Source organism: Nannospalax galili, unplaced genomic scaffold, assembly GCF_000622305.1.
Source record: "Nannospalax galili isolate Female #2095 unplaced genomic scaffold, S.galili_v1.0 scaffold803, whole genome shotgun sequence".
NCBI classification, from domain to species: Eukaryota; Metazoa; Chordata; class Mammalia; order Rodentia; family Spalacidae; genus Nannospalax; species Nannospalax galili.
In genome coordinates this window covers 939,316-964,248 of record NW_008349354.1, presented here as the reverse complement: position 1 = coordinate 964,248, position 24,933 = coordinate 939,316, and the positions used below count along the sequence as shown (strand labels likewise).

The 24,933-nt window shown below is 43.6% G+C and overlaps 1 protein-coding gene across 4 annotated transcripts in view; it reads left to right on the top strand.

The window, feature by feature from the left end:
• The window catches only part of Adgrf5 (adhesion G protein-coupled receptor F5), a 103,017-nt gene extending 87,005 nt beyond the window's left edge, over window positions 1–16,012 (top strand). For 3 of the 4 annotated variants that reach the window (XM_029570219.1, XM_008846728.3, XM_008846729.3), the window contains 9 exons: window positions 782–994; window positions 2,634–2,789; window positions 6,113–6,321; window positions 8,297–8,476; window positions 9,372–10,772; window positions 11,917–11,958; window positions 12,048–12,107; window positions 13,177–13,261; window positions 15,359–16,012. In XM_029570219.1, coding sequence (XP_029426079.1) covers window positions 782–994; window positions 2,634–2,789; window positions 6,113–6,321; window positions 8,297–8,476; window positions 9,372–10,772; window positions 11,917–11,958; window positions 12,048–12,107; window positions 13,177–13,261; window positions 15,359–15,438 — 2,426 coding nt within the window. In that variant the 3' untranslated portion in view covers window positions 15,439–16,012. Of the gene's footprint in view, window positions 1–781; window positions 995–2,633; window positions 2,790–6,112; window positions 6,322–8,296; window positions 8,477–9,371; window positions 10,773–11,916; window positions 11,959–12,047; window positions 12,108–13,176; window positions 13,262–14,654; window positions 14,722–15,358 lie in introns of all 4 variants that reach the window. The other variant, XM_029570218.1, reaches the window with a different exon arrangement.
• The last annotated feature ends 8,921 nt before the right edge of the window (window positions 16,013–24,933 follow it).

The following is a 24,933-nucleotide window of genomic DNA, read 5'->3' as shown; positions in this document are numbered from 1 at the left end:
TCTCTCTCTCTCTCTCTCTCTCTCTCTCTCTCTCTCTCTCAGACACACACAATAATAATAATAAAAGTAACTTTACTATGTGCTTAGTACAATCCTGCCCAATTATGCTATCAAATCTCTGGGAAATTGTTTCCCATGTCTAGTTCCAAGAAAAGAAGCATTTTTATTTCCTGTTTATCTCTCCACATTGTTCATATTGGAAGGAAATACAAATCACTGAAAGCAAAGAGGATTTGGTAGAACTACTCAGTGATAGCTGACAAATATTGAGACTTTATGATAGGTGCTGTGCTAAGTACTTAAATATCCAGGGCAGCTGCTTAGATGGTGACTTGTCCTTTGATGCCATGGTGTCCTATGGAGCCTAAGGGACCATTCTCCCAGAGATAAAGAAGTGGGCATGATAACACCAAAGTGCTCTGTCATGTCCCCACTCCTCTAAAATCTTGTCACCTCAGAGTCCCCATGTCTTTTCCTTGGTTGAGGAGGAAGCTTTGAGGAGAAATTTAGAAGCTGGTTTGAAACCCAATTCCCCTCCTAGCCTTGAACAAGTCAATTTGATTTGAGTGAATGAATCCTTGGGGGTGAGTTGTGATTGGGTAGACTTGTGGACATATGAAGAACTCAGGACGTAGATCCAGCCTTTGCTTCTTCAGTGTCTGCAGAGGTGGAGCGGGTCCTTCCCAAGTTTGAGAGAAAAAGCTGATCCTCTTCTTACCCTTACCAATGATGCATTTTAGGAGCAATGACTTTATCTTGTTTTTTTCTTCCACTCATTCAGGAACCTACCATTGCATATTTAGATACAAGAATTCGTACAGTGTTGCCACCAAAGATGTCACTGTTTACCCACTGCCTCTAGAGTCAGACATCATGAGGGATCCTTTGGAAGTCACTGGCCTGTGCACAAGTTCTCATCAGTTCAAGTGCTGCATAGAAGAGGATGAAGACTACTCAGTAACTTTCCATGTGGATTCCTTATCCTTTCCTGCCGGTAGGATGCAGACCATCCAATTGATGGAGTGTATTATCTCATAGATGTGAAATGTTACTCTTAAAATAGAGATTAAAAAATCATAGAGAATGAGCAAGGCCTGGTTGTATAGGTCTATAATCTTAGTTACTTGGGAAGCTGAGGCAGGAGGATTCAAGTGCAAGGCCTACCTGAGCTACCATAGCGAATTTAAAACCAGACTGGACAACTTAGTCTATGACTTAGTCTTAGACTATGTCTCTATAAAATAAAAAGTAAAAAGAGGGCTGGGAATGTCACCCAGGTGCAGAGCACTTGTGTAGTGTGTGAGATGTCCCTAAGATCAATCCTTAGTACTCAAAGATAAAAATCCTGGTGATTGTGTCAGGATAAAATATAACAGGGCAAATCCCATGAGTATTTGTTATTCCCTCTGTTTTGGAAAGTGAATGATGACTCACTGGCTTGAAGGAGAAGCTTTGAGTGGAGCCCATTCTTTCAGTGGGAAGCACAAAGCCAGTGTTTAAAAATCAGTCATAGGTTTTCCTTCATCTCCTCTCTCTGAATATAGCTGACTAGATATTCTGATGACCTCTCCTTCTATGTTATAAGATAATCTGATATAAAATGACACAATAATCCTTCTAAACCCACAACCGAGCTGCCAAGAAAATAAGAAATAACTAAGTACCAGAAACAGAGAAGAAAGCACCACAAAGCTTCAGGTAATGTTCCTGAGGTGTTCACCAATATCCAAACCCCAGAACCTTGAGTTTAAGGCTCTAGGAATCATGAAAGAAAGACTTTATTCTCTAAATGGTACCTGAACCTTATACTCCCCACTCCCCTTGTAGATGACCTGAGTTTTGTTCCCTGCACCCATGTGGGGCAGCTCACATCTACCTGTAGCTTCAGCTCCAGGAGCTCTGAAGCCCTCTTTTGGCCTCTGTGAGCACCCCCCACATCTGCATATTCACAGAATGACACATATATACACAGATATAAATCAAAATAATAAAATAAATCTTAAAAATAGATGGGAAGCTGGGCATGGTGGCACAGGCTTTTCTTCCCAGCACTTGGGAAGCAGGAGGCACGCAGCTTCTGTGAGACTGAGTTCCAGGCCAGCTGGGCTTATAAGGAGACCCTGACTCAAAAAGACCAAAAAAGAAAAAAAATAGATGGGAATATTCAGAGAAGGCTCCATTGCATGGTAGAACAGAGGCTTGGTATGGATATTAAAGTATGCAAATATTTCACTGTGTATGAATTTGGTGCTTTTTATGTACCAGATACAGAACTAAGCACTGAGAGAGGCAAAAATAGATATGACTGGGGACTTTCTGTACAGTTTATAGGGTAGTGGGGGGGTGGATCTATAAAGAGGTGATTATAAATCAATAGGTGAGCATGGTGTGGACTCAGACTGGAAATCATAAATGGTCAAGGTGACAATTTGACTAGCACACATGCAAAAGTAAATGTACCTACTTTGAAAGCCAGAGGTTATTTTCCTGTAAATATGTGAAAGTACATTAACAGTGAACGTCACACATTCCTGAGAGACTATCGGGCAGGTTTATTCATACTGGAATATCTTGACAAGTTTTCTGCTTTGGCTGTTCATGTGAATTCATGCTCTCAATAACCTTATCTTTAGCAAAAGAAGTGAATGGAAAGCAGGTGTGCTACAAGTACAATTTCGCACCAAGCTTACTTGGTTGGTGTCCAAAGAACATCGACGTGTTTTGCCACTTTACCAATGTTGCTAATAACTCAGTCCGGAGCCCATCCATGAAGCTTTCCTTGGTTCCTGGTAAGTACACCCTGTTAGTTTCAAGCGTTATACTCAGGAGCCGGGATGCATTATTCATTGACTCTTCCATTTGTATACCCAGTGAATACATGTGAAATACCTTCATGGTGGTCCTGGGCTAACCTTAGGGGATTGGAAAAGAAGGAAGCCATATTACTTGGCCTCAAGCCTCTGGAAGAAGGAACAGAAGTTATCCAAAATGCTATTGCCACTGCTCTGATTAACACAAAGAGAGAGAGCTATTATTGGTTGAATTCTTTTGCTGGTAGAGGGGAAGGAAGTAAAGAGAAAGTCTAGCAGGCGAAATCACACTTTAGCTGAGCTGAGGAGGTCACCAGGCAGATGGTACTGGGCAGTGTCAGGGTGCAGTTGAGACGTCTTTGACTGTGTCTTCTTTACCCACACTCTCTTCTTGAGGTAGAGCAGTAAGAAAACCGAGAGCTCGAGAGACGGCTCAGTGGTTAACAGCACTGGTTGCTCTTGCAGAGGACCCAGGTTCCATTCCCAGCACCCACATCCAGCCTTAACTCCAGTTCCAGAGGATCCAATGCCTTCTTCTGGCCTCCGACAGCACCAAGCACACTCGTGATATACTACATACATGCAGGCAAAACACTCATACACATAAAATAAAAATAAATCAAATCTTTGGGTTGGAGAGATGCCTTAATGGTTAAGAACAGGTATCTGAGCTCTTCCAGAAGACAGGAGTTCTGTTCCCAGCATTAACATTGGGTGGCTAACAAAAGCCTGTGACTCCAACTCCTGGTGGAATCCCACTCCACTGGCACCCATGCATCAACCCACATACAGACACACATACATATACACAGAATTTCGAAAAATAAATAAAAAATTTAAATAAAAGAATTGATATGAAGAGCAGGTGCCTGCCTTCCCCATCCTTTGTCACTACTGAACCAATATGTCCTGGCATACTATCAAGATGAAAAGTCAAGATTTGTGTGGCTGTGTCATGGACTTTAGGACCACCGGGAAAGACTACATAGACTCAGAAAGTTCCAAGTCAGCTGAATTAAGCTTTTACAATTTTATTAGAAATTTAAAGAAAAAGAAGTCTTCAGGCAGGAGAGCTGGTAATCTTGGCAGCTGCCTTGAGGAAGTGAATGGTGGGAAGAAGGAAAGAAAGCCATAAAGTCATGCAGGTTTAGAGCCTGCATGAAGGTCAGAGTCAGCCACATGGCTGGGAGAAGGACGCTTTAGAGAAAGTAAAGAAATACAAGATGCTAGGGGCAGCCCAAAGCCTTAAAGAAAGCATGTTTATTAAGAAAGGAGAGCCATAAAGAAAAGGAGAAATTATGCTTCCCTGAAGAACTCAGGGAAATGGACAAACTCACAGACTACATGGCTGTAGCTAGTCTGGGATCCCAGGCAGGAGAAACTCGCTATCTCGTTAACGCATTAGGTATTCTGCCCTTTTATTTAGCATAACCTGCCTTCCTAGGGTGGTCCTATGACCACATGATTGATCAGTTAAACTTACATTGTAGCTAGTCTGGGATCCCAGGCAGGAGAAACTCGCTATCTCGTTAACGCACTAGGTATTCTGCCCTTTTATTTAGCATAACCTGCTTCCTAGGGTGGTCCTATGACCACATGATTGATCAGTTAAACTTACACAAAATGGAGGCGCTCGGGGTATTACAGCTGTTTCTAAGTGAGCTCATGCAGGAGAACCCTCCTCACTAATCAGAGGGGTAAAGAGATAAAGAGGTCTCCTCGGTAACAGGTTCATATACGAAGGATCCATAGCTCTATCACCAAGCTTGCTTGCGTTTCCTGAATGATTTGTGGGCATTCTTATGTGTATTGGTCATTGGGATCAGGACACCAAGGTAGGAACTATGTCTTTAAGATTCCTGGTAAACAGGACCACTTCTTACTGAATAATCATACATTAAGCTCTTGTTATTTTCCATGCTTGAGATTTTCCCGAAATCAAAGAGGAGAGTCTTGGTGATTGGAGGTGATGAAGCACAGAGGAATCAGTTCTGTTTGGAAAAGCAAGTGTAAATTACAGAAGACCACTCAAGAGTGAAAGCAGTAAAGGGCAGAAAACCAGGAACAAAATTAAGGAGTTGAGTAGTTCTCACAAGGCCACTAAAAACAAAGAAAAATATGAACCCAAACTTCACAGCCTCATCTTTATTTCTATTGTTTTTGCTTGTCCTTTCAATAGTCCCATTCAAAGAAATTTTATACACATTTTTAATGGTTTTGACAGTAGACAGGGCATATAGCCTGATGATAGGGCACTCACCAGCAGAGGTCCATTGTCAGCAAAACAAAACCAAGATGATTTTACAAATTTAAAAGTTCCAAGTGTGGAATTTCCCATTCGTGGCTTCATGTTGATACTGAGAAATATTCAGAATTGGGACTTGAGAATTGGTTCAGTGACTGAGAACACTGCCTGCAGAGGTCCCGAGTTCAGGTCTCAGCACCTACATTGCAGCCCACACCCACCTGCAACTTTAGCTCCAGGGGATCTGAGGCCCTCTTAAGGCCTCCACAGGCACCTGCACACATGTAGCACCCACACACGCATACCTATAAATTTAGAAATATTCAGAATCTAAAGTGTTTTGGATTTCAAGTTTTCGATTCAAGATGTTCAACTTCTGAAAGTCTCATAATCATTGATCTTGAATTTTCTATTTTAATTTCTTTTGAAACAGTTCACTGTATGTATTCATTGTACAATGTACTGTGTTACATAAGGACATTTCTGTAGAAGTATGTATTGCATGTTGAGCGTATCCCCCCATAAGTCTTACCCTCCCCTTTCTCACTCTCCACTCCCCCAAACTGTTCCTCTTTGTTCCCCTAGACAGTTTCACTTCTGCCTTTATGTCATATATAAATACATGATTTCATGAATTTATATAAATTTGGGAACCACAAATGTGAGAAATAATACAATATTTGTCTTTCTAGACTGTTTTAATTCAGTCAATATGTTTATCTTCAGTAACATACATTTTTCTGTAATGACATAATTTTGTTCTTCATGACTGATTTTTAAAAAATATTTCATTTGTTATTTTTCAATTTTATGTCTATTAGTGTATTGTCTACATGCATGTAAGTACACATGTGTTGTGCAATGCCAATAGACATCAGAAGAGGGCATTGGATTTCCCTGGAACTGGAGTTACAAATGGTTATTAGATGCCATATGGATACTGGGAATTGAACTTGGGTCCTCTAAAAGAGCAGCCAGTGATTTTAACCACTGAGCCATCTCTCCAGCCTGAAAAAAAATTTCTTAATTGTTCCTTTTATTCACATTTTCAATGCAGGGGAGAACATCACCTGCTGGGATCCTGTAATAGGTATTGGGGAGCCTGGAAAAGTCATCCAGAAGTTGTGCCAATTTTCAAGTGTTCCTAGAATCCATGGCCAGATCGTCGGAGGGATTGTTAAGTACAAATGTATGGGCTCCCAGTGGAAGGTGGAGAAAAAAAGCTGCATCTCCCCTCCGATCAATGGTCTGCTCCAGCTGGCCAAGGTGAACCTGAAACACTTAATTCTGAGCTCTTGGTGGGGAGATCTGTCTGGCCCATCAGATTCCTTAGCATTTGGAAAAATCAGTCATGAGATGCTATGTATTCCTCCAAAATCTACTTTGATTTGTATGTTGTAAAACAGATTATATTGGTTACTTTTCTAGTTACTGAGACAAAATACCTGACCAACACAATGTAAGTAAGTAAGGATTTATTTTAGATCACAGCTCGAGGGTGCAGTCCATCATGGCAGAGAAAGCATAGAGGTAGGAGTGGGAGGCAGCTGGTCACATTGCATCTGCAGTCAGGAAGCAGAGAGAGATGAATGCTGGTGCTCTGCTTGCTTTCTCCTTTTTATTCAGTCCAGGACCCCAACCCATGGAATGGTAACACCCACAGTTAGTGTGGGTCTTCCCACTGCAGTTTAACCAAATCTAGAAACTTCCTCTCAGACGTGCCTAGAGGTTTGTTTCCTTGGTGAGTCTAAATCCCATCAAGTTGATAATCAAAATCAACCATCACGAAAATGTAACCTAAAAATGCTTGAAAATGCTTACATTTGAACACAATGGCAACAAGGTGTGTGTTGCACTCTAGGATACCCTGCTCAGTACTTCATGTCTAATATCTAGAAGGAGTGGCCCTTCAAATAGCTTTGATAAAAAATAGCTGTAATATTTTCAGAAAGAGGAGTAATATAAGATTCAATAAATATTAGTTCCCTTAGTGAGGTATTAAAAGTGAAATACAAGATAACATTAATCAAGATGTCACAGATGTAAAGTATGTTAAATAAAACAAATATTTGTGCATTCAGAGAGGGAACACTTATTGGATGCTTCCTGTAGAAGAAGGGTTTTCTATATGAAAGATTATCAACTCACTTCTTAATTTTGAAGAGTTAGTAAGAAAACAGATGTGTATGTAATCTGTTGTCTGAGTCAGGACACTCTGAGAATAACAGAGGATGTTCAACAATTACATTGGGAGAATAGATCCAAAACAACAAAATAGTTATGGACAATCCCTTTCATAATTAGCAGAGTAAATGTTATGAGATAGAACAGGTGGTAAATGTCTCCAAGCAGACTGTCTGAGACAAGTTGATTCTACCTTTGTTTCTAGTTAGTTTTCAGGTCGGCATATATTATTAGTCAGGGTTCTCTAAAGGAACAGGACGATAAAGTGAATATATATGGATTTACTAGACTAGCTTACAGGATAGAGTCTAAGTAGTCCAACAAAGGCTGTGCCACACTGGAGAGGCTGAGAATCTGGTAGTTTCTTAGTCCATGAGGCTGGATGTCTCAGCAGCTCCAATCTAGAGCTGAAGTCCTGAAGGATTCCTAGAGACCTCTTGGTCTTCAGTTTACATTGAAATCTGAAGTTGGTTCTAATGTCGGCAAAGGAATGCCACAGTAACAAAATACACTAACCAGTGAGAGCAAAGGCAAGCAAGCAAAAATAAAGTTCCCTTCTGCCATGTTTGTTTTTGGCATGGGCCGCCACCAAAAGGTGCTGCCCACATTAAGCATGGGTTTTCTGACTTCAAATAATCAGATTAAGAAAGCACACCTGTAGTCCCAGCACTTGGGAGGCAGAGGCAGGCGGATCTCTTTGAGTTCAAGGCCAGCCTGGTCTACATAGTGAGTTCCGGGACAGCTGGGGCTACAGAAAGACCCTGTCTCAAAAAGACCAAAAAAAAAAAAGAAAAGAAAAGAAAAGAAAGTTCCTCACATTTTAGTTAATTCCAGATCCAGTCATGGTAACAACCAAGATTAGCCATGACACATATATTTAGCTCTTTCCTTTCTATGTACGGGGATCTTAAGACATTCCTTTCTGAGGGGCACACAGTTTCAGAGGCAAGTGCTTTATCTCATGGTATATACTTGTGCTTATAGGCATGAGAAGGCCGCAACTGTGGGATGAGCAGGATCAAAGATTCCTCATTTGTTATGGCATTTGTTTCACTAGGCTTTGATCAAGAGCCCCTCTCAGGACCAGAAGCTCCCTGTGTACCTTAAGGACCTTTCTGTGAGCACTGGTAAGGAGGAACCGAACATCCGCTCATCTCCAGGGAGCCTGGGAGCCATCATTAGTATCCTTGATTTGCTCTCAACAGTTCCAACCCAAGTGAATTCAGAAATGATGAAGGTAAGTGTACCTAAGCCTCGTGGTAGCTTTGGATCTTGCCCTCTCGCCTGTCTAGACCCGTGTTTGAGAAGTGTAACTCCTTCCCCACTGCAGAGGTTTCTCTTCTCCAGAGCAGTGACTTGATATGAGCGTCACATAGGGAGCTCGCCAAGCTATGGCTTCTAAGGCGTCAGAGTGTTTCCAGTATTCATTTGGGGATCTTAAGTTTTCTGTAGTGAGTGTTTGCTGTAGTTTCTTTGTTTAAACAGAATGGATGCCTACTAATCTCCCAGGAAAACTAGGAATTAAAGAGTTTCAAAGTATGTAGTTGTGAGGGGCCTAGGGGAAATGTCTGTAGCGTGCTTTCCATAAGAGCATGAGGATCTGAGTTCAGACTCCAGTACCCATGTAAAAACGTAGCTGGGCACAGTGTGTGTAATCAAAGAGCCTTGGAAGCGGACAACAGGATCCCCTGGAGCTCCCGGGCCAGCCAGGCTAGTTGAATCAATGAGCTCCAGGTTTGGTGAGAGATGCTGTCTGAAAAGATAAGGTAGGCAGCAATTGAGAAAAATACATGATCTCCACCTATGGCCTCTGCACACTCACGTATACACATGCATGTACACACACAAACACATATATACACACACAAAATAAATAATATCTCCTCAAGCCTGCTGAATAGGCCTCAGTAGTGGTGGGAACGTTTCTTACAGCCATTGGTACGAAATGGGGCTCCTCCTCAGCTCTCCTCTGCTGTTAGAAAGCAGGGACACGTCTAGGCTTGTGATGTCTCACTCTCTCTGCTCTCTTCCCTTTACTTGTACACAATAACTTGTTTCCGGGGAAGTGTTACTTTGTCTGTTTTATGTTGAGAAACGTTTGGTGGTTTGATCCGATGCCATATCACTTACAGGACGTGCTGTCTACCATTAACGTCATCTTAGACAAGTCCACCTTGGGCACCTGGGAGATGCTGCAACAAGAGTCTCACCAGAGCTCTCAGCTCTTGCAATCAGTAGAAAGATTTTCCCAAGCACTACAGTTGGGAGATAGCACCCCCTCGTTCCTCTTCCACCCTAATGTTCAGATGAAGAGCATGGTAATAAAACGTGGCCACACCCAAATCTACCAACAGAAGTTTGTTTTCACAGACTCCAACCTGTGGGGTGATGTAGCCATTGATGAGTGCCAGCTGGGAAACTTACAGCCTGATTCATCTATCGTCACCGTGGCTTTCCCGACTCTCAAGGCCATCCTTGCCCAAGATGTGCAGGAAACAGCATCCTCTAACAGCTTAGTCATGACAACCACCATCAGCCACAAGATAACCAAGCCATTCAGGATTTCCATGACTTTTAAGAACAACCACCCTTCTGATGGAAAGCCTCAGTGTGTCTTCTGGAACTTCAGCCTTGCCAACTACACAGGGGGGTGGGACAGCAGTGGCTGCTCTGTGGAAGATGATGGTAGGGGAGATAGGGACAGAGTCCTCTGCAAATGTAACCACCTGACGTCCTTCTCCATCCTCATGTCCCCAGACTCTCCAGGTCCTGGTACTCTTATGGAAATACTTCTGGATATCATCTCTTACATTGGGTTGGGTTTTTCCATCTTGAGCTTGGCAGCCTGTCTAGTCGTGGAAGCCATGGTGTGGAAATCAGTGACTAAGAACCGAACTTCCTACATGCGCCACATCTGCATCGTGAACATTACTTCCTGTCTCCTGATTGCTGATATCTGGTTCATTGTGGCGGATGCTATCCACAATGGTCGCTATCCACTCAACAAAACAGCCTGTGTGGCCGCCACCTTCTTCATCCATTTCTTCTACCTCAGCGTCTTCTTCTGGATGCTGACTCTGGGCCTCATGCTTTTCTACCGCCTGGTTTTCATTCTACATGATGCAAGCAAGTCCACCCAGAAAGCCATTGCCTTTTGTCTAGGTTATGGCTGTCCCTTGATCATCTCAGTCATCACGGTTGGGGTTACCCAGCCACAGGAAGTCTACATGAGGAAAAATGCCTGTTGGCTCAACTGGGAGGACACCAGGGCCCTGCTGGCTTTCGCCGTCCCAGCACTGATTATTGTGGTGATAAACGTGACCATCACAGTTGTTGTTATCAGCAAGATCTTGAGGCCCTCCATTGGCGACAAGCCCAGCAAGCAGGAGAAGAACAGCCTGTTTCAGATCAGCAAGAGCATCGGAGTCCTCACACCGCTCTTGGGGCTCACTTGGGGCTTTGGTCTTGCCACAGTGATCCAGGGGAGCAGTGCAGTGTTCCATATTGTCTTTACCCTCCTTAATGCCTTCCAGGTGAGCTCTGCCCTGCTGGGCTCTCGGGAAATGCCCACTCTGTTGGGATGAACTAATGATAGAAACACAAACAAGAAGGGAAATGGGGAAGGGTTTTAATGCACAGGAAACCTTAGTCTCAAAGAGAAGTAATTGTAAACACTTAATGAGGTAAAAGGGCCCATTCTTTTGCTGCCATGGAACCTTATACCTTTGATCATTTCCATTATAGCTTAGCTCCATGTTCTGATAATACAAATAGGAAGAAAGTAACTAGTAAAATAGATGATGCTGTTTACCCATGATAATCTTGATGAAGTCTTATCTCGTAAATAAGAACAACACTACTACTAAGCCAAGTCAGTCTCCGGTTAGTCTCCATGAGCCCCATTGAGCTCTGATTTATGAGGACCGGTTTTCTGTTCATCAAAATATCTCCCTCTCTAGTACCTAATAAAGACCTTGGTACACAGTAGGTTCTCAAAACCCATTTGAAGAAAATGGATGCTATGTAGCACATGGTTTCCCTGGAAATATTTGTTGAAAGATGAAAGAATGAATGCATGCTTTGTGAATGCCAGACAATCTGTTCGGTTATATTACGATGAAGACATCCCTTGGTTCTCCTTTCAAATGTAGTCAATTACAGTATAGGTCATCTTGTTAGATGAGCTTTAACAGAGAGACAATGACAAGGAAACAAGAGGTCTGGAGGGGAGTTGACATCTTGCTTCTTGGATGCTTGTGACATTCCCCTATGAACCCCAACTCCTGTAGCTCTGAGCTATAAGGTTCTTAGCTAATGATCTTCAAGATATGCCTTCTTCTTGGGAAGGAACCATCTCACCCTATGCCCCGGATTGTCATCACAGCCTGTGTGGATACATGAGGAATAATGCAGATATGAGAAATGTGTTCAGTGGCATAGCTTGTAGGACATACCATTCATGATTATAGGGAGATAGAAAGTATCCTCCCAGCATCAGTCATTTAGGGCCCTTAGTGTGGACCAACTTTATTACTTTTAATATTATCACGTCCCTGACTAATTCCATCGACTCAGATGGTAAAAGAGGTGGTACAGACTCAACATCTGCTTAATAATGCTTCCCATTTAACTGGAAGATGTGTGAGGTTAAATTGACCTTCTTAATCCTTTCCCTAGGGGTTATTCATTTTACTCTTCGGATGCCTCTGGGATCAGAAGGTAAGAACAATGATAGTTTCATGCTTCTAGAACAGTCTAAAGTGCCCAAAGTCTATTGAATTTACATTGACTTGTTCTAAACCATGCAGGTGCAAGAAGCTTTAATGAATAAGTTTTCATTGTCAAGATGGTCTTCTCAGCACTCAAAGGTAAAAGCCTGGTCCCTAAGGGGTCTTCCTAGTCCATATCGTCCTGGTCTCTACTAATAGGATAAAATGGAGTACACTAAAGATTTACCTTGGGATTGTGATCACTGGGGTAAAATATAAACCCCTCTACTTCCATAGTTCTGTCATAATTATTCAGTTCTTATCTCCTCCTCTCTGCACCATGCAGCCCTCGTTAAGGTCCCACTGCACAGCTTTCAATGACAGATAATCTGAAAGTGAAAGTTGAGCCAGTGTGGTGGTGTACACCTGCTAACCCAGCCCTTGGGAGGCTGAGGTAATAGGATTACAAGGAGTTGGAGACTAGCCTGGGCTACTTAGTAAGTGCCACCAGGCTAGCTAGGTCTACAGAGTGAGACCCTATCTCAAAAACCGGTCAGTAGCAATACCACTAAATTCTCTAGGTGAAGATCAAAATCTCAATGAGAATCTTCTGAGTGGAACTCAAGGCATTAGAAAAAAACAATCTGAGGGTTAATAATTAAAATTTTCTATAGTTTTATTTTTAGAATAGAACAATATTTATTGTCCTTAAATATAATTGGCTAGTTCTTATATGCTAAAATACCTTAGAAAAACCTACCAAGCAGTTATACAGATATTTATGCTGGGGGTATAACTCAGTTTGTGATTAGTATATGAAAAGAGCTAGACTGGATCCTTAGGGAGAAAGACAGAAAAACAGAGAGGGGGAAAGGGAGGGAGGGAGAGGAGAGGGGAGGACATCAGAGGGGAGGGGAGGACAAGGCAGAAAAAGAGAAGAGGGGAAGGGAGGGAAGGGGAGGGGAGGGAGGGAAGGGAAGGGAAGGAAAGGAAAGAAGGGCCAGGCAAGGAGGAGAGAGGGAGAGAGAAAGGAAGAACAGCTCATATATTTGCAGGCACTTTTCTAATTCAGTGTAACATTCCTCTGCCTCCACACAGCCTAAGGGGGTAAAATTAGAAATGCACGCAAGTGACCATAAGAGGGCAGCCAGTCAAACCCTCCAAGATATCAGAAAGGAGCCTGGTCTAACAGACTTGCTTTGTTTGCTTACCCCCCTCTCTCTTATAGTCAACGTCCTTAGCTTCATCTACACCCGCGTTTTCTATGAGTTCTCCAATATCAAGAAGATTTAACAATCTTTTTGGTAAAACAGGTACGTAGTGACTACTAGGTACTCCTGGGTTGACTAAATCAAATGGGCCCTGATCCAACACCCCTCTTCTTCCACGCCCACTCCACGGCTGTGAACAGAAAGAGCTTTGTTTAGGGAAGAGGTTAAATATAAGAACTTGCTTCTGTTTTCACACACGACAAGGAGGTTGGGATTGACAGCTGCCGCTCTAAGTGGGCAACTGAAATTAACTCCAGAAGATTTTAGAGTCTCGATGAGTCTTGGAGTTCTGTCCATCAAACACATACAGTAGGCTCTGTAAACCTCTGGGCTTATCAAAGACGGAGCTCTTCCTCTGTGTTAAAAAGTAGGCAGGTCACATTTCTGTGTCGTGTGAAGAATGCATGTGGGAAAAATCCATTACAGGGTTGGATGCTGGATTTGTTTTCCTTCTTTTTATTTCCCCTTTTATTGCACATGCTTGCTTTACACATTGACACCTGTAAAACTGGGTATACATGTAGGAGGAATAACCCGTTAGTTTATTAGAAATGCTCATACTCAGAGTTGGGATATAGCTCAGTGGTGGAGTATTAGCCTAGCAAGCACAAGGCCCTTGGGTTCCGTCCTGAGTTCTGGAAAAAACAAACAAACAAACAAACAAATAAATAAATAATATTAATAACTTTGGCAATGGATCTTGGTCATTCTGAATGGAAATCCCAGTCATGTGCCACTGCCTCCAACAGGACAGTCTGGTGCCACTGTCCCCCCAGAAAACATTTGGGTACCACTGCTAATAAACACCAAACTTCTTTTATTTTCTTTTTCAATGTTGGGGCTCGAACCTCAGGTGCATGAAGCAAGAACTCCACCCCATCCTCCTTCCAGCTCTTTAAAATCAGATCTCACAAATACAAAATTGAGAAGCGTGTCAATATTCCAGACCACAGCTTTTATAAATTTGTGATCCAAACATGAATCTGAATATTTGGAGACCACCCGACATGACCAAACCTCCAGTGGATTTAGTTCTTCCTGTTTCCATTTGGTGAATCACTCATGACACCGGAGGACTGTCACTTTTCACTTTGAAAGCCACTAATTTTAACTGTCGTGAAATGATCCAGTCTTCGGTGTGTTGGAACCATGAGACTTAAGTAGCATTTATCATCCTCAACGGATGAACGTTACAAGAAAAACCATTAAATAATTCTACTGAATCAGAACTGTGTAATGAATCAGGCCCACAAAATGCATTCTTTATTTATGAATGTTCCAAATCAGAGCAGGAGTGTGGGCTCTATCCCTGGGGTACCAGGGTCTGAGATTCCTACTATTACCACTGGATAATCTTGCATGGACAGTCTGTATAGCCCCACTCTGGCTAATTTGGGGGGCCCCTAATTACTATAACTTTGGTTTATGTTGCCAGCAGCCCCAAAGGTCCCCCCAGGCAATGATGGAAACCCTGTTAGCAGTGGCAGTTCATCATTCTGATGGTAGGATGGCCACTTCAACCCTTCCCTTTCCCAGCATACGCTCCCTACCCCTTTCTGCGCACAGTGCCTGCCGTCTGCCCACACAAGGCTGAGCAGTCGCGCCAAAACTACCCTTCCTGCCGCACTAGTGCTCAGCACGCCTGTGGGTCGTTCACTTCTTTATGCTCCTGCCTCTCCCTTCCCTGCCCTTTCTCCTCGCCTTCCTTTTCTACCCTTTAGAAACCTTTGCCTTCAGCTCAACATCCAGTTCCTTCCTAAGAGCTTCCCTCAGTCCCGATAAACAAAGGGACCAGGGAGTTTTCCCTCATCCAGGTGCCCCCAGGTCCATGCATGTGGGGGTTTGCGGAGAGGCTGCCCACCTCGAGATCATTTTGTCTTGTGTGGAAATCTGGCTGGTGTGAGGTTGAGTAGTTAGTGCTTGGTGGCTGCTGTGCATGCTTGAGGACAGCGCTTGTGTCGTGTGTTCTCTGGCACTCTGGGCGGGGGAGGGGCAGGCATGGTTGGTTTCCAGGCATGGTTAGTTTCTGGGCTCCTGGACCGGAGCTCACCTGACTCCATTAGATGTTCACACCTCAAAGTTCATGAAGGTTTGTCTTTGACGCTGAGTGGCTTCCGTTTTTTGTTTTCTTTATTTTAGGGACGTATAATGTTTCCAGCCCAGAAACAACCAGCTCATCCTTGGAAAATTCATCCAGTGCTTACTCATTGCTTAACTAGGACCTGACAATGCCAGCCCACGTGACCTCTCAGAAACAGGGGACATGCTGTGAAAAAGTGACCTGCCCAAAGCTATGGGTAAAGTGTTCTCTCTGCAGACTTATGGGAGCAGACGCTGAAGAGCCCTTTTCAGTAGAGAAGATGGTTTCTCAGACTGAAGGCAGACTAAAAGCAATTGTGTTTATTTTTGTCCTTACCTCTACCCCTCATGTGATACCAAATGTGTATAGTATTTAAGAAAGACTCAAATCCCCCAAGGACCATCTATTCTCTATATATTGTAAAATAGAATCTTGAAGAGACTTTTTCACTATTTTTGCTATTGGCTACAAGATAAGCTTTGATGGAAATAATATGTAAAAAGCTAGTGCCTAGGAAGTAAGACAGTGAATTGAGTTACGGAAGGAAGAAGAAAGGGAGGGAGGGAGGGAGGAAGGGAGGAAGGGAGGAAGGAAAGAAAAAGACTAATGGAGATCACATTAAGGATCACATTTTAAGAGTTCCGTGTTTGTGATGTAATATAACCACTCAAATACTGCAACATTGAGGATGAAATATATGGCTCAGAAATGTACATTGTAAGTAAGTTCTTAGGGGAATGAGCTTAGTATCTTCCTGGTATTTTCTTAGCTGGGGGCGGGGGGAAATAAAAGACAGTGGAGAAAACCTGGAGGAAATCACACCATGAGATTGCTTCTGGATGGATGATGATATTTGTAAGCAGTGTGCCCAAAGCAGACATGGTTCTCTTGGTGATAAGCACATGCATGCATATATACATTTGTATGTCAAGGTCTGAGCTAAGCAGAATGAACATGTGGAAGTGTGACAGCAATTCTTCATCAGATCCAAGTGCTGACTTATTGTTTATGGTTTATCAGAAAAGCCTTGTGTGTTAACTCGTTCCACATTTTGAAAGCAATACATATACATATATATTTTTATACCCAGTAACTGACAAATGTGATGCATTGCACTGAATACATACAGACTGCACCTGTCTTACATGTAACAGTTTAAAGCAGGTACTTCTCTGCACATTCTAGAATAGACTGTAACCATCGTGTAGCATTGTGCATTGTTATTGCCTTCGTGACTGCCGATTTTATGGAGAGATGATGGTCCTTGGAGTGCTGTATAGCTTTCTGTGTATTATCTCTTCCGGCTTTTGGGTCCCCAGGTCAATATACAGTAAGAGTCTCTATGATCTGATTTGTTTTTGTTGTAACCACGAGGAAGGCTTCTGGAGAAAAAGTTTACAGCAGGCTTTTCCAGGCTCCCAGTCACATTTTACCTTGACAACCAAATGGCAGACATTCTCCCCAAGGATTAGACTGTATGAATTATGTATGTGTGGTTTGTGTATGTGTGTCTCATGAAAATACAAGCATTTGTTAAAATTGCATTCATGTTCAAATTCGCCATGACCTCTCGGAGCAACCATACATTCCAAATCCAAGTGTGACCACAAAGGGACACTGACCGTAAGGACTGTGTATTACTTTCTCATCACTGTGATCAGACACCTGACAAAAGAAACTCAAGGCAGAAAGGGTTTATTTGGGCACACAGTTCCAGAGGGGATACAGTCCATCAGGGTGGGGAAGGTATGACAGCAGCAGCGTGAGGCCAACCTGTTAGACTACATCGACATTCTGGAAGCAAAGCGTGTAGGAAGTGGAGTGAGGCTGTAAACCCTTAAGGCCTGCCCCCCAGTGATGTACATCCTCCATCAAGGCTCCCTGCTTCCAGAATGTTTCATAGTCTTCCCAAACAGCACTACCAGCTGACAACCTATTATTCCAGCATACGAGCTTATGGGGGTATTTCACATTCAGAGCATAACAGACAATGGAATCTTCAGGTTGGTGGGCTTTGAAGGACTGAGGGTATCTGTGGCCTTTCACCAGGAAGATGGGAGAGAAGATGCTGAATGATTATCAATAACCTCTTTTCTCCTGAGATTCAAAAAGTTTTCATTTTCCCAATATTTCAAATCTCCTTTTAGTTCTAAGTTTAAATTTACTTCTGCTTCTCTGGTGTTCATGGAGAAGGAAAGGGATGGGGCAGAGGTGGCCCAGACAGAAGCCGCATCAAAGCTTCAAGCCAGTAAAGTCCATTCTCCGGTCACAAAGGCCATCGACATCTATTCCCGTGCTTGCACAGCTGAATGACTGAAATTTCAAGTCCTTCAAGGAAATGCCTGTTGGTGTCCAAATACAGGGTGAGTTCCCCAGACAGTCTCCAAGGTGGGACGAAGTTCAGTACAGAGAACACAGGTCAACAAGCCTAAAATCGAGATCTGTGGATTAGAGGCAGGTATTAGAGAGAATGACTGGACTCACTGAGTTCCCTGAGCGCAATCAAGGGACAAAGAGCCAGGGGTGTCACACAGCAGGAACAGGGCAGTTTCCACACTAGGGAGGCACAGCACTAAGGGGAGGCTGTGACCATTGTATTTATTCAAGAAAGCAAGGGAACAAGGAGCACTGAACTTTGGCCCACTTCATTAGGGCCCTATGGGAGACATTGGGCTTGACCTTGTGAAGGGAACCTCCATAGCTCCATAAAGGCAGGAACTTGCAGTGGAATTCCTTAGGATATGGATCTGGCCCCCTGCCCACATTCATTCACAGAGACACGTTCCCTTGTCACCAGCACATATGCTCACACATTCCTGTGAACACATACATGTGCACACAAATTCATACCTGGACACCCAAATTGACAAACACATGCAAAAATGTGTGTACACAGATAAGTACACACATGTATACATTCACAGGCACATATGTGCACACCTGTACACACGTGCATATATGGGCATATGCATTCACAACCAAAGACACAGGCACAGATGCATGGCTGTTTTCCTGAGACTTTCCATATACCTTGTCCCAACTGAATGGCTCATGACTTAAAATTCCTAGAGGAAGTCACTGTTGGTCAAGTGCAGGGTAAGTTCTGTAAGGGTTCATCCAACTTGTATCAGACCACACACACACACACACACACACACACACACACACACACACACACAGTCCGGGGGGGGACTGGAAAGAGGTTAAGTGTGCGCTGCCGAGAACCCCAGTTTGGTACCTATGTCAGGTGGCTCACAATAACCTGTAACTCCAGCTCCAAGGAGTCTGACATCCTCTTCTGGCCCCCTCCAGTATGTGCATTCACATCCGCACAAACCCACCCATCCACACACACACATACATACAATTAAAAATTAAAACTAAGGAGTTGGAGAGATGGCTTGACAGTTAAGAGTACTGGCTTCCCAGCACCTTCATGGCAGCTAACAACTGTTTGTAACTCCAGTTCCACGGGATCCAATCCCTTCTTCTGACCTCTGTTGGCATTGCACAACATGAGTACACTCACATACATGCAAGCCAAACATTCATACACATAAAATTAATTAAAATTTGAAAAAAGAATAAATAATAAATTCCAAATAAACTATGAAACAAAAGCACTTAATGGTTTTCTGTTACAGTGTGCACAGTTCCACCCTAACTTTTCTAAAGAATATCATAAAATAAGCAGAATTCAAAATTGTAAAAGAATCATGAATCTGTGCATTTTAAGAGGCAAGAGCCTTACATGGCTCTGAGGTCCCTGGTTCTACAGCACAAGGAACACGGGCTGCTGGCAGCAGGTTCTGAGAGCAAGATGCAGGTAGACTAACACTGGGGCCAATTGAGCTGTGTTCACTTTGCTAACAGAGTGCCTGCCCCCTGCTGTCCTCATTCCTGAAGTCTCTTGGTGTATAAAGTAGATCCCATGGTCCAAGACTTCTTTCCTTAAGGCACTTTCTCACACAAAGATCTCTGCTAATGCTTCAGGAGTTGTAAAGATGAATGTCCACGAATCCACAATTAATACAAACTGCCGCAGCATTCTCTGGGGGATACTGTAAGTCCAGTGTCACACATCATCTCCCCAAAGGCTTGCCTATCCCCCCCCCATTTCTTCTTGATTATACTAGGACAGAGGCTAATGCCCGTGGAGTTTTGAGGGCGTAGGTTGCTAAGGGATGAAATGAAGATGACACTGTGGGAAGTAGGAGCCTTTTGTGATATCTGGACCTTCAGAGAGGTCTGTTTGAGAAGAAAATTTACATGGAGAAGAGAAAGATCATAGCAACTGGTCAGTGCAGTGGGAGACATGGGGGAGTTGATCCAACGTCAGTAGAACAGAAAGTCACAGACATTTAGGATGATAGAAGGAAATGATGTGTCCTATTATGTAAGGAGAAAGCATCTTAACTGTGGCATGTGATGGTGCTAGGAAATGGAGCCCCTGCCTCCCAAACAGAAGAAAGCCAGTGACTCAGTGAGTCTGGTGCCTCAAGTGTCCAAAATAAAGGATAGCTTACAGTGGATATCTATTTCTTATGTATTTTCTTAAGACAAAAGAAATAGTCTTTCTGTGAGCAATTGGAGGCTGTAGGTTTTTAGAATTATAACTTGGAGTTTAAAGTCATGTTCCACTAATATGCCAGTGTATAGCAATGTTTTCTTATAATAAAATATCTAATGAGATCTTGAGTTTCCATTGTATACATTGTCCATGCTTTGGTCAAATGCTGCTGTTTTGAGCTCACATTAGCCAGAAACCAGTCCATTCTCCAAATACCTGGTTAAGCTTTCCATTCTCCAAACACCAGATGGAGCGTTCCATTCTCCAGGCACAGGGGCTCCAGGCACAGGGGATGCCTGGAATTCTCAGCCAAGCTCAACTGGCTGGCAGGGCAGCTGGCTTCCCTCAGGAACAAAGCCTTCAGGACCTAATTGTCCAAGAAGCAAATCAACACATGTCTATTCTAGCATATATGTTTTGGTTAGGATTTTGTTTGACAGCTGAAGATACAGTCCTCACATTCTCTGTAGATGAATACCTTCTAGAACATTCTAGACAGGAGCCAAGGTTCGTAAGTTTCCTACCCCCAGTGCATGTAGAGTGTGCAGACATTGGAAGGAGGGGATGGATGGGCACAAAAACGGAAATCTACTTTGAGCCAAACACCTGCTATTTATCTCCAAAGATAATTTCAGCCGTTGGGCTAACTATGAGGGGAACTGAGTTGTGGGGTCCTGCTTCACCTGCTATATCTTATCTGTGGAGCTCACGGCAAAGAAAAAGGAGCCACAGAAGTGGATCAGGTAAATTTTCTTCTGAAACTGGTGAACACAGTCAAACTGTTGGAAGGTATTTGAGGAAGCAAATGATTTTACTGACTCCTATCCATTTCTACACCCCATAAGCTTTGAAGGAAGAGTTTCCATGCTGGGTCCCTCTTCACAACTGGGACATGGGCAGGAGTTATGTGACCCTGTTCCCACCCCAGCGTTTTTAATTCTTTACTTCAGAACCAAGTGAAGTATGCTGGTGGGTATTGATTATTAAAGAACATACACATAACCACGACAGGAACCTAGAAAAACAAAAGGCTTATTCTCGGCATGAAAGGCGGGAACCAATCAGGCAAGGCATGGGAAGATTGCTGTCACAGTCCACTTGGACAACAGAATCCAAGAATGACTTCAGTCTCTGCCTTTGGAGAGCGATTTTGATTAGTGCCATCCTCTGACCTTCATCCAGCCTGCCAATCATCCCCCACCCCCGGTAGTTGTGGAAAGAGGTGTTTGATTTTGATTAACCGAGGAAAATTGTTACATCCATTTGCTGCTTTTTCTGGAACGCTGAGTGTTTTCCCATGCCCCAAGCGCTCTCTCACAGCTGTCTTAGTCATGGTCCTCACAAGCATCTCCAGCTGGGCTAATGAGTGACAGCTGGCCTCCTGTGATGGGGCGCCTTCACAGTCCCCTTGCTTCTGCTGAAGCTTGAGCGCCGCCTGGTGGACAATGGGGGAGGCGCCGCCTTTGTGGTCCCCATGCAGTTAGAACATTGTGAGGCATGAGGATGAGGTTCTGGGTGGGCAACACATAGTGAAATAATTTGGATCTTACCAAGAGGACAGCGGCCACCAATTGGACGGCAGAGGGGGAGGAATGAAGGGCTCACTCTCCCTCCCCACCTCCTTTACATTATGACCTTTGCAGGGGAAAGTGTGGAAGGCAACATGGCTGTGGACACGTGGCGTTAATTCACTCACACATTTCTGAGACATACGAGCAAAACGGCTCCTTTCTGCCTTTTCTTCCCTCCTTCATTGACCAAATCGTATTTATGGAACCAATGGCAAAGCAAAAGGCTCTAGAAACAACCTGGTCCAGTCTTTCCACAGCCTGCTGGAAGGCATTTGAAGAAGGAGAATGGGAGTCTCCTGTGTTTCATGGAAACACATTTTTTTCCATCAGTGAAGTTGGAAAAAGATGAGTTTGAACTCTCCTATTCCTTTTCTAACTCGTCGTGTGCAGGGAAATGAATGGGATTGGAGATGATCATGAGAAATAAAGCCTAAACCAAGAAGACAAACATCCCTTTTGTTTCCATATGTAGAACTTGGCTTTACACACACACACACACACACACTCACAGAGGACATGCACTTAGAAAGGAGACTATTTGGGAAGTAAGGAGCAGGAGTCTGGAGGAAGAACAGGAGAGAGAAATGCGGCGTGTATCTGGTTAAGGTGCATGATAAACGTGGCTAAAATGTCATTATGGGAACTGGAGTGATAGCTCATCAGTTGAGTGCACATCACTTTTTCAGAGGACCCAGGTTTGACTCCCAGCTCCCACATCAGATGGCTGAGGACAGCTTGGAACTCCAGATCTGGAGATCTGAAGCTGCCCTCTTCTGGTCTCTATAAGCACCTGCATTCCTGTGTACATATCCATATGTTTTGGTTAGGATTTTGTTTGACAGCTGAAGATACAGTCCTCACATTCTCTGTAGATGAATACCTTCTAGAACATTCTAGACAGGAGCCAAGGTTCGTAAGTTTCCTACCCCCAGTGCATGTAGAGTGTGCAGACATTGGAAGGAGGGGATGGATGGGCACAAAAACGGAAATCTACTTTGAGCCAAACACCTGCTATTTATCTCCAAAGATAATTTCAGCCGTTGGGCTAACTATGAGGGGAACTGAGTTGTGGGGTCCTGCTTCACCTGCTATATCTTATCTGTGGAGCTCACGGCAAAGAAAAAGGAGCCACAGAAGTGGATCAGGTAAATTTTCTTCTGAACCTGGTGAACACAGTCAAACTGTTGGAAGGTATTTGAGGAAGCAAATGATTTTACTGACTCCTATCCATTTCTACACCCCATAAGCTTTGAAGGAAGAGTTTCCATGCTGGGTCCCTCTTCACAACTGGGACATGGGCAGGAGTTATGTGACCCTGTTCCCACCCCAGCGTTTTTAATTCTTTACTTCAGAACCAAGTGAAGTATGCTGGTGGGTATTGATTATTAAAGAACATACACATAACCACGACAGGAACCTAGAAAAACAAAAGGCTTATTCTCGGCATGAAAGGCGGGAACCAATCAGGCAAGGCATGGGAAGATTGCTGTCACAGTCCACTTGGACAACAGAATCCAAGAATGACTTCAGTCTCTGCCTTTGGAGAGCGATTTTGATTAGTGCCATCCTCTGACCTTCATCCAGCCTGCCAATCATCCCCCACCCCCGGTAGTTGTGGAAAGAGGTGTTTGATTTTGATTAACCGAGGAAAATTGTTACATCCATTTGCTGCTTTTTCTGGAACGCTGAGTGTTTTCCCATGCCCCAAGCGCTCTCTCACAGCTGTCTTAGTCATGGTCCTCACAAGCATCTCCAGCTGGGCTAATGAGTGACAGCTGGCCTCCTGTGATGGGGCGCCTTCACAGTCCCCTTGCTTCTGCTGAAGCTTGAGCGCCGCCTGGTGGACAATGGGGGAGGCGCCGCCTTTGTGGTCCCCATGCAGTTAGAACATTGTGAGGCATGAGGATGAGGTTCTGGGTGGGCAACACATAGTGAAATAATTTGGATCTTACCAAGAGGACAGCGGCCACCAATTGGACGGCAGAGGGGGAGGAATGAAGGGCTCACTCTCCCTCCCCACCTCCTTTACATTATGACCTTTGCAGGGGAAAGTGTGGAAGGCAACATTGCTGTGGACACGTGGCGTTAATTCACACACAGACATTTCTGAGACATACGAGCAAAACGGCTCCTTTCTGCCTTTTCTTCCCTCCTTCATTGACCAAATCGTATTTATGGAACCAATGGCAAAGCAAAAGGCTCTAGAAACAACCTGGTCCAGTCTTTCCACAGCCTGCTGGAAGGCATTTGAAGAAGGAGAATGGGAGTCTCCTGTGTTTCATGGAAACACATTTTTTTCCATCAGTGAAGTTGGAAAAAGATGAGTTTGAACTCTCCTATTCCTTTTCTAACTCGTCGTGTGCAGGGAAATGAATGGGATTGGAGATGATCATGAGAAATAAAGCCTAAACCAAGAAGACAAACATCCCTTTTGTTTCCATATGTAGAACTTAGCTTTACACACACACACACACACTCACAGAGGACATGCACTTAGAAAGGAGACTATTTGGGAAGTAAGGAGCAGGAGTCTGGAGGAAGAACAGGAGAGAGAAATGCGGCGTGTATCTGGTTAAGGTGCATGATAAACGTGGCTAAAATGTCATTATGGGAACTGGAGTGATAGCTCATCAGTTGAGTGCACATCACTTTTTCAGAGGACCCAGGTTTGACTCCCAGCTCCCACATCAGATGGCTGAGGACAGCTTGGAACTCCAGATCTGGAGATCTGAAGCTGCCCTCTTCTGGTCTCTATAAGCACCTGCATTCCTGTGTACATATCCATACATAGACACACACATACACATAAAATTTTTTAAATATTTAAAAAATGTCATTATGAAACTCATAACTTTGTAGAATGAATATACACTAATTGTTTTAAAGTCACCCACTGAATTTTGTGGCTACAGCAGGTTTCCATTTATCAATCTATGCTGAATCTTCAGTTGTCTAGGGCTGTCTGCTAGCTCAGCCAACAGCTGAGGCCAGATGGTAAGTTTCTCATCTGGCCCTGGGCACACATTGCCAAAGAATGATTTGAGAAGACCCAGGAGAAGTAAACAGGATCAGCTGCTGAAAGGGCTGGTCCTTGAAGCAGAGGGACAAGCTGAACTGGCTTTAAGTAATGAGACAGATGACTTTTCAGTGTGGGAGGATGTCATATGCCTTGGGATGCTGACCTCACCCCCAAAGAATAGCTCCCACATCTTCTCCCTTGCATTGGACATTTCTTCAGTGGAAAACAAAATCTCAATGAGAGATAAAGCTTAACATGCAAATTCCTCTTGGAGAGGCACAGCAACCCTAAACGACGATGGTTGATTGCTATATTACTTTGTTAAATAGCTAGCATTTATTGAGCTCCTTCTGTGTGCCTGGGGTTCTTTATGCATGTAACCTAGTTTAGACCCTATAGCAACCCAAAGCTAAGTAAATATTCTTTTTCTCTTTGTTTTCCAGATTGGAAAAAGTAAACACCGAACTCTTAATA